This window comes from Mobula hypostoma, chromosome 21, assembly GCF_963921235.1.
Source record: "Mobula hypostoma chromosome 21, sMobHyp1.1, whole genome shotgun sequence".
Classification (NCBI taxonomy): Eukaryota; Metazoa; Chordata; class Chondrichthyes; order Myliobatiformes; family Myliobatidae; genus Mobula; species Mobula hypostoma.
The window spans coordinates 14,817,079-14,827,549 of NC_086117.1; the positions used below are offsets into that span (position 1 = coordinate 14,817,079).

The window sequence follows — 10,471 nt, forward strand, 5'->3', positions numbered from 1 at the left end:
CTTGTGCTTGTGATATCATAACACTATGTGCACTAGTTCCAGCAAAGTCCTGCTAGTTGTGTACAAATATCACATTTGCTGTTTTGCTAGGATTTAATGAAAACAAATCTCACTGTGGTCTTGCTTCTTTGCAGAAGTTTAATGCACTTTTATTCTTCAGAGAATACACTTCTACTGCAATAACCTGTCTGTTCCATTTCCCATGTCTGAATTCTTTGGCGCTCAAAAGATAAACCTTCAGGATTGTGCAGGATTAGAGGCATGGTTTTATTCCATTGGCCACTGAACAAACAGCCTTTAATACTCGCAGAGAGAAGGCGATCTTACTTAATCATTATAGATGATGTGAAAATGTTAATTATTTAGGCACAGATATTCTATCACAATAATTAATTATGAAGTTAAATGGTCTAAAGATTTTCTTTGCTACACTGTGTAGTAATTAACAAAAAGTTGTAGAATTGCACTTCACAGTCATTAATTTTAAATTAGAAATTGAATGCTCTCTAGTATTATTACCTCTCAGGCCACCTTTCAACAATTGGCAAAATAAATAAATATAGTACGGGAATAGATGAATGAAGTTTGGGATTATTTTCCATGTCCAAGACTGTGCTGCTTGTGAAGCTTTAGAATTAGATTATGAGAACACTCAGTCCTCTTTTATTGTCATTTAGAAATGCATACATGCATTAAGAAATGATACAATGTTCCTCCAGAGTGATAGAACACAAAACTTTAACAGCACAAAATCAATTTCTAACAAAATTAACTCTAAAGCAAAATATCTCAAGCTCAAAACCAAACCAAATCTTGAAGACAGTCTGCAGATACACTAATTTGGTAACCGTATTCACTTTGCACAGTGGCATGTCCTGTGGACTACTGTCTCGTACTCCAGTGCACCCTGACCACCAGTGCTATTTGTGTGGAGTTTGTGCCTTCCCCTAGGTGTTCAGGCTTCCTCCTATGTCCTGAAGATGTGCTAATGGCTTAAATGATGAGTTAAATAACTGCTCATCACCCACAATTTCCTCCCCTCTGGTTCCCATCCTTCTTTATTCCAATGGCCTCTGTCCTCTCCTTTCAGATTCCATCGTTTTCAGAGTTTATCCTGGCTTCTGCTCTCAAGGAAACGAATCTCAGAGTTGTATATGGTGATATGTGTACTTTGATAATAAATTTATTTTGAGCTTTGAACTCCATAGATGCTGCCTGTCCTGCTGAGTTCTTCCAGCAACTTTTGTGCATTTCTCCAGTCTAAACACATGGCAGTTATTTAATCTTTAAATGTGCTTGGACATGCATCTAGAATTTTTAAAATTGTGTTTCAGCGGAATTGTCCTATTAATACAGTTTTGATTAAAGCAAAATTCACATCAGTGTATCTATGATTTAATCAGCTATCATTACCTGAGAAAGAGTGGACACGGGTTGAGTCTTGTCATGTGCACTCTCCCGTGTGTGATCCAAAGCCGTAACAAAGGTGAATTGTTGCTGCTTGAAGAGCGAGTATCGGTGATCCAGATCTCTTAGGGTAACCTTCAGCTCATTCATTCCTTTTTAACGGATAGATAAAAGATCTCAGAATCAGGTTTATTATCACCGGCATGTGACGTGAAATTCGTTAACTTAGCAGCAGCAATTCAATGCAATACATAATATAGAAGAAAACAATAATAATAATAATAAATAAATCTTATTCAGTGTACTTTATGCAGTATACATATATTGAATAGATTAAAAATTGTGCAAAAAACAGAAATACACTATATTAAAAAAAACTGAGGTACTGTCCAAGGGTTCAATGTCCATTTAGGAATCGGATGGCAGAGGGGAAGAAGCTGTTCCTGAATCGCTGAGTGTGTGCCTTCAGACTTCTGTACCTCCTTCCTGATGCTAACAGTGAGAAAAGGGCATGTCCTGGGTGCTGGAGGTCCTTAATAATGGACGCTGCCTTTCTGAGACACCGCTCCTTGAAGATGTCCTGGGTACTTTGTAGGCTAGTGCCCAAGTTGGAGCTGACTAGATTTACAACCCTCTGCAGCTTCTTTCAGTCCTGTGCAGTGGCTCCCCCCAATACCAGACAGAACCTCAGTTTAATTCTAATAGAAATGCATGAGTCAAGTGATTCTTCTGTTGATCCAACGGTGTTAAATGTGCTATAAAGCTCAAAGGTCTCAGTCAAAAGGGTCATGAATGACGATATGGAAATAGAAAAACTTCAGTGATTTGTTTGGAAACTGGGAACTTTGTATTCATTATTAGAGCCTAGAAGTTGGACCGAAAATATCCCTGAGGACACACAGATCCTGGTTTATTTCCAGCTGCTTCCGAGTCACACTGCTTCTAGCTTTTATATTTATTTCCCTCGCTCCTTTTACCTTTGATTTAAATTGGGACTTCCTCATTTTGCTGTTCTTTTAATGAGGTTGGGTCTTAATCAAGGAAGACTCCATCCAATAGCACAACGAGTACAGTGATTCAAGAAGGCAGTTACCACGATCTTCCCAAAGGGAATTAGAGGCTGGCAACTTTCTAGTGATGCCCATATCCCATAATATTATGATATGAAAAATATTTATACCCCTTTATTCAAGTCCTCCAGGGAGAATTCATCAAACCACCAATTCACTCATTTTCTGAAACACTGAAACTACATTACGCCCTCAATGTAATAGGTTCAACAGATTTTCAGACGAGTTTGCAAATTGTGTGTAACATTTAATCTCCAGTGTCAATTTGATAAATCGTTACTCTATACTCTCGAAGGTCATCGAGCTTTTCATTATGTGTCCTGTCCAAAAATAAGTGCAATGTTCAACGGGGGATAATCAGAGTTTCATATAATTATAATATAGCTTCCATCACCTTGTCTCCCAATACTCTGAGAAAAAGTCTAACATCCATGATCTTTTCATGATTATTTTGCCTATTCATTTCTTTTTGAATCAGATAGTTGTACCGCATAGAGACAGGCTCTTCAGACCATCGTGCCTGTTTTGACAGGTCAAGGTTACTGTCGTTCATCTGTACACATGTATACTGCCAAATGAAACAACTACGTATACTGTAACTCACACACATAACATATAAACTAATATTACTGCTAGTAAATTAACAAGTAATAAGGTGCATTTGTGACACAAGTTAAAAAGTAAACAGAATAACATTACTGGTGCTTCATGCATGATGAAGGATGACTCTGCCATAGTTGGACGCATCAGCAAGGTAGATGAGGCTGAGTACAGGGCTACGGTAGGAAACTTTGTCACATGGTGTGACCAGAATTATCTGCAGCTTAATGTGAAAAAGACTAAGGAGCTGGTGGTAGACCTGAGGAGAGCTAAGGGACCAGTGACCCCTGTTTCCATCCAGGGGATCAGTGTGGACATGGTGGAGGATTATAAATACCTGCGGATACGAATTGACAATAAACTGGACCGGTCAAAGAACACTGAGGCTGTCTACAAGAAGGGTCAGAGCTGTCTCTATTTCCTGAGGAGACTGAGGTCCTTTAACATCTGCCGGACGACGCTGAGGATGTTCTACGAGTCTGTGGTGGCCAGTGCTATCATGTTTGCTGTTGTGTGCTGGGGCAGCAGACACCAGCAGAATGAACAAACTCATTCGTAAGGCCAGTGATGTTGTGGGGATGGAACTGGACTCTCTGATGGTGGTGTCTGAAAAGAGGATGCTGTTCAAGTTGCATGCCATCTTGGACAATGTCTCCCATCCACTACATAATGTACTGGTTGGGCACAGGAGTACATTCAGCCAGAGACTCATTCCACCGAGATGCAACACAGAGCGTCATAGGAAGTCATTCCTGCCTGTGGCCATCAAACTTTACAACTCCTCCCTTGGAGGGTCAGACACCCTGAGCCAATAGGCTGGTCCTGGATTTATCTCATAATTTACTGGCATAATTTACATATTACTATTTAACTATTTATGGTTCTATTACTATTTATTATTTATAGTGCAACTGTAACAAAAACCAATTTCCCCGGGGAACAATAAAGTATGACTATGACTATGACTATGACTATGAGACTTGGGTGATGGCAGTGAGTTCGGTAGTCTTATGGCCTTGGAGGAAGAAGCTGTTTCCCAGTTCGTCCTAGTGCAAGGATTCCCAACATTTTTTTATGCCCTGGACCAATACCATTAAGTAAGGGGTCCATGAACCCCAGGCTGAGAACCCCTACCCTATAGTGCCTCCTACCTGATGATCGGGGGCGGGTCAAAGAGATCGTTGGACAGATGGGAGGGATTACTGACAATGCTAAGGGCCCTGTATACCCAGGGCTCCTGATAAATATCAAACCTATCCACACCAATCCCACTTGCCTGCATTAATTCCATATCCCTCTGTGCCCTGCTCGTTCAAGTACCTGTCTAGTTCCCTCTTACATTTTGTTTGTGTTCCTGCCTCTATCACCTCCTCTGGCAGCTCATTCCAGATACCAGCTGCTCTCCATGTCAAACATATGCACCTTGGATCAAGAGTGGTGAACCTTTATGAGAGTGTGAGCCCAGATTAGCAATAATCTTCAAAAAAAATCTCTCAAGTGCCTTTGTAATTTTGAACAGAGAATATCATTGATTAATGAATTAGGAACAATAATTATGGACTTTTTAAAGGAAAAGAGATGAATCCTGTTGCTCATTCACATGTATTCATTGTATTACTATTAATAAAAGTCTAACAGAGACAGATTGAAATAAATTATTAGTATTAATCTTTTAAAAAGACAATTCAAAAATAACAACATTGTTTATTGTATCCAAATACTGATATCTACACCAGGTCTGCAAGGATTTCAAAACCTATCATCCACTCAAAGCTGCTGTGCAGGTTAACTGTGTGGTTAAGAAAGCATATGGTGCGTTGGCCTTCATCAATTGTGGGATTGAGTTTAGGAGCCGAGAGGTAATGTTACAGCTATATAGGACCCTGGTCAGACCCCACTTGCAGTACTGTGCTCAGTTCTGATCGCCTCACTACAGGAAGGATGTGGAAACTGTAGAAAGGGTGCAGCGGAGATTTACAAGGATGTTGCCTGGATTGGGGAGCATGCCTTATGAGGATAGGTTGAGTGAACTCGGCCTTTTTTCCTTGGAGTGACGGAGGATGAGAGGTGACCTGATAGAGGTGTATAAGATGATGAGAGGCATTGATCGTGTGGATAGTCAGTGGCTTGTTCCCAGGGCTGAAATGGCTAGCACGAGAGGGCACAGTTTTAAGGTGCTTATACATGGGTACAGAGGAAATGACAGGGGTAAGTTTTTTTTTACACAGAGTGGTGAGTGCGTGGAATGGGCTGCCAGTGACAGTGTGAAGGCAGATATAATAGTGTCTATTAGGAGACCCCTGGACAGGTAGATGGAGTTCAGAAAAACAGAGGGCTATAGGTAACCCTAGGTCATTTCTAAGGTAAGGACATGTTCGACACAGCTTTGTGGACCGAAGGGCCTGTATTGTGCTGTAGGTTTTCTATGTTTCTATGCTTCAATGTCAAGTGTTCTCGCAACTACCTAGCTGGCGGCAAGCTGGCATGAGACATTTTCTTTTACTTTCTTCTTCATACTTCTTAATTTACGTTATTTTTTGTATTTTTTTTCTCACGGTAACACGTCGAAGCTGCACCCTCTTTAACATGCTGGTAGAGAGAGTTTTATTTGGGTTTTCTTTAGCGCTGGAAATGGTTACATCCTGACACGCGGGACAGAAGCAAGGTCGCATTGTGTATTCCACGTACCAGCAAATCCCGGCCGGCTTAGCTAACAGAGCGGCAGACACCCCTGTTGAAATCTGGAGGAAAACACACAGAGGATGCAGAGGGGGATCACAAAGCTGAGGAAAGAGGACTGGGTTGAGACAACAGAGACTTTTGGAGTAGAGGAGCTCGGTGGGTAATACCGTTCCAGCTGACCAGAAGTGCACCGAGAGCGGTAAGCGTAAAGGAGTTGCGTGCTTACTGATCTGGTTAACAACGGTATATTACGATCGAGGAACGTGTTTGCAGACTGGATATTGAACTTTTTACTGTTGGACTTCGGCCACATTCCACCATGATACAACACTTGGCGGCACGGGAGGTCGTTCCTGCCTGTGGCCATCGAACGTGCAGCTCCTCCTGTGGAGGTTCAGACACCCTGAGCCAATAGACTGGTCCTGGACTTATTTTCCATCTGGCATAGTTTGCATTTTGTTGTTTGATTGTTGGGGTTTTTTGTATTGCTATATTTACTCTCTATTCTTGGTTGGTGCAGCTGTAACGAAACCAAATTTCCCTCGGGATTAATGAAGTATACCTATCTATCTATCTATCTACATTTCATTGCTTTTCGATTGTAAAAAAATCATTTGCGGCTTCATTTGGCAATAAAGATAATGATTATGTCTCTTTTTATTATGGGTAGTCTTTAACAAATTGAGGGGTAGCACTGTATGACTTGTGCAAACAGAAGCTTTGCAGATGACGCGTTGGGAAAGTGTGTCATAGGTTTGCCATCACTGTTTTATTTATTTATTTATTGGCGTGTGTGTGCATCTGTGTCTGTGCGTGTGTGATGTTGGTGGGATGATGTCTTTTTCATACCTTTACAAGGCGCGGAGAGAGACAGACTGTGTCATGCCACCCCTCACACCGACATTTCGCGGTATTTTCCCTTCATTTTATGGGGTCGAGTTGCGACCTCGACACTCAGCCCGGCATGAATGGAAAGCGTACTTGGGAGCGGCTCCGACTGGGTTCGAACCCGGGAACCTCCGTTCCAGAGACCGATGCTGATGTCATTGAGCCACCAGCCGGCTCACCACCACTACTTTAGGTACGCTTTAAACCTTCTTTTCACCTTAAATCTAGTTTTTGACATTGCTACCATGTGAAACAGACTCTGTCTATCTACTCTAACCACACCTCTCATAATTTTATCATGGCTCTTTGCAGTCTCCAGGGAAAATTGATATCCTTCAATTCAGGCAACATCCTTGTATATATTTCTGCATCCTCTAGCTTGATTACATCCTTCCTCTAGTATGCAAACAGAATTGCGCACAATAATCCAAGTGTAGAGTAATCAACTGTAAACAAAACGCCCTGATTCCTATATTCAATGATTTGGCCTGCCATATCCATTTCTCCCTTGTCTACCTATGTTTCCATTTTCAGGGAACTATGTACTTGTACCCTAAGGACTTACTGATCATAAGGTACAATGAACAGAGCCCTGCCATTCATTATGTATGGCTTGGTTTTAGCTTCCTAAAATGGCTCGTCTATTTCTCGTGGTTCCACACTTAGATCATCACACTGATCCTTAAAGGGACTTACCATCTTCCTAGCTACTCTTTCGTTCTACAGAATTTTTTAGTATTCTCCTTTATCTTGTCTGCAAGAGATATCTCTTGGTCCTCTGATGCCCTCCTAATTTCATTCTGAAGTGTACTTCTACATCGTTTACACTTCTGAAAGGACTCATTTGATCCTGGCAACCTATACATGATGTACAATATGCCTCCTTCTTTCTCCATGCCTCCTAGCTACTTGCTGCTTCCGTCCCCTCTACACAAGCATTTCTAATGAAGTGTGCTTGTTCTTCTGAAAACTGTAAAGAATATTTTTCATTAATTCCCATTGTGAGTGTGAAACACTTGCTTAAGGTTCAAGTATTTCAACTACTGTCTACTCGCCTCTTCTGTTCAAGCAAATGCTCTCTTTCTGCGCTGTGTACATGTTTATTAAGGATATGATCCCCTGTCCCACAGTTTGTACCATAGGTACAAAGTTCCTGGTTGAAGCCGGCACTGGTCTTCAGAATCCAGGGAGGATTTTTACCTCTGGCTCCAATAGACAAAAGCCCAACCTGGTGACCATTCACCAATTCCTATTCCCTCAACAATGATAATTATCATTGGCTTTGATCATTTACTTTAATAGCACATACTGACTAAGTGTTTCCAAAATAATCCTCAATGTTTACACTCCATTTATGCATTGCAAAAAAAATCTCTCAGTAGTATATGGTAACATATACGTACTTTGATAATAAATTTACCTTGAACTCTGAACTATTATACATTCTGTTCTGGGATTTTCACTATGCACTACAGTTTCACAGTTCTATAGGAGGAAGTGTCCACAAGGCATCCCTTCCCTTCTGTAGTTCACACACACAGGAGGTATTTTCACTTGGGTTTGTCTGTTGACATTAATGGAAAGGAGAATTGAGTGGGGATGTGGAGGAAGTAGACAATTGGCAACTAGCTGTTACCTATCTTGATATATACTTACGGTATCATAGTACAGCATTGTGCAAAAGTCTTGGACACAAATACTGTATATAGCTAGGGTATCTAATACATTTGCACAGTGCTGCAGTAACTTTACATATTGCACTGTACTGTTGCCACAAAAATAAACAAATTTCCTGACATATGTGAGTGATGATAAATCTGATCATCACATAAATATGGGTCTCTATTGTGGACTGAGGGTGGGAAGGAGAATCATGTTTGGGAAAGGGGGAAGGGAGAGTGAAGGAAGTGGGAGGTACCACAGAGACATTCTGATCAATTAACCAATGGTTTGGAATCAAATAACCTTGCCTGGTGTCTCAGGGCTAGGTGTGTTTGGACCCACACCAGCACCCACCACCACTGGCTCTCCTTCTCTGCCACCTGTCCCAAACCCATCCCGTGGCACACCACCCTCACTATCCTTTACTCCCGCCAGATTTACAAATTCGTTCTCTGCTCCATGTTGACAAATACAGTACTGTGCAAAAGACTTTTGCATAGCACTGTATGAGATAGGCTTGGTGGAGCAAGCAACTTTTTTCCTCCTGCTTCTGGGTTTTGAAAATTAGTTCCAGAGCTTCTCTACAAATATAGAAACTAGGCCTGTTAAAATTCTGATGTAAGTCCCATAGGATGGATGCTTTACTTAAAGGGAATTGGGAATTTCTTGCAGACAATTCTAATCTATAAAAAAAACTATTTTTGAGTTTATAACTTTGAAGTAAGCCATTCAGATAATATCAGAACATTACATTTCTAACAGCATTGCATTATAAATGTAATATTGAGCTGTGCAAAGAATAAAAGTATTTCAATCTGTGGTTCTTGAATCTCAGCTTTAAAAAATGAAGGGTTTGATTGATGGTTACTTTTCCTTCCTGACATGCTTTGATTCAACCACACTTAATCAACTGAGGTTTTGATTGGCAATTTAACAGATAAATGGCATTTGGTGGCAATTATAAATGTTTGACCTAAGAAAGTGTATTTGTTTGCAGATTCTTTTGGGGTCACTCTGGACTATTAAGGCTTTAGCAAAACGTCTTGGGAAAGATTAGGTGAGAGGCATTTAATTATATGGATAAAAATCCAGATTTCTACAAATATAAGATATTACATTCAATATATGCCGAAATGAATCTGGCTTGATTGTATAGCGTTGGCTCTATAGTGAGCTTCCTCCGAATTCTGACGCATATTTGGGTTTATGTGCCAGTCGACTTCAAATCAAATAAAATGTGTTTAAGAACTTATGTTAACATAACAATTCATTGTGCTGCTTGAATAATTCTCTATTCAAGCTATGACTAACCGTAAACTTAAGGAAAGGGCGGGACGGGGGAGCTGAATTCTGGACACTAACTTTGAACAGCATGTCTGTAAAACTGGCATGCTCCAGATGTGGCACTCTCTCACCGCGCAAACAATGGAGATTTTATCGCATGAAGCCATTTAAAAATCGCATTCAGAAATGGAAGTGTCATCTGCTCAATTCTTGCAACATTTTATTAAATGGCAATGTTACAAAACTGAAGATCAAGTAGAAAACGGGCAAACAAGTGCAGACTTCCTATACAAAATAATTTTCCGATTTGATTTTGTATTTGGAAAACGACCTTAGTTAAATGTAGTAAAATGCGACGACTTTGATGGGGTTTACCCAAAGTTTGCTTCTGATATATAGGCATGTAACACAGTGTTTGTGTCTAATTATATTTCACCTTGATATTGAGCCACTGTTTATGAAATAACTGGTGCGCGGCAGCCTACCTGAAACTTTGAGAAATGGATTCCGGATTATTCCCAAATCCTTATTTCAGTCCGTTGTCTTTTTATGTGTTCTGAGTGGACGTTTTTCCCTCCAACTTGCCTAGCTTGTTACGTTAAGCGGATACAATTTCAGCTGTCACTATGCTACACTTGGTGACCATTGTTTACCTGCATTACCTAGCAACTGGACTGTACCTCATCACTTAGCTATACACAATATCCAGATCGCCCACTGCCTTGTATAAGGCAATAGTTAAAATGGGCATTTGAATACTTCTGCTGGTACTACTTTTCACTTGACTTTGTTTTTGTTTCCATTTTTACCCCTTTGCAAAGGTGCCTTTATTTTAATATGCACCTTGATTTTGAATGACTCTTTTAGATTTGACTTGC

At 40.5% G+C, this 10,471-nt stretch overlaps 1 protein-coding gene across 2 annotated transcripts in view; it reads right to left on the minus strand.

The window, feature by feature from the left end:
* The window catches only part of spaca9 (sperm acrosome associated 9), a 44,192-nt gene extending 34,015 nt beyond the window's left edge, over nucleotides 1–10,177 (minus strand). For both annotated transcript variants that reach the window (XM_063073106.1, XM_063073105.1), the window contains exons 1-2: nucleotides 10,079–10,177; nucleotides 1,414–1,559 (exon numbers count right to left, since the gene is read on the minus strand). In XM_063073106.1, coding sequence (XP_062929176.1) covers nucleotides 1,414–1,557 — 144 coding nt within the window. In that variant the 5' untranslated portion in view covers nucleotides 1,558–1,559; nucleotides 10,079–10,177. The remainder of the gene's footprint in view (nucleotides 1–1,413; nucleotides 1,560–10,078) is intronic.
* Between the last annotated feature and the right edge of the window lie 294 nt (nucleotides 10,178–10,471).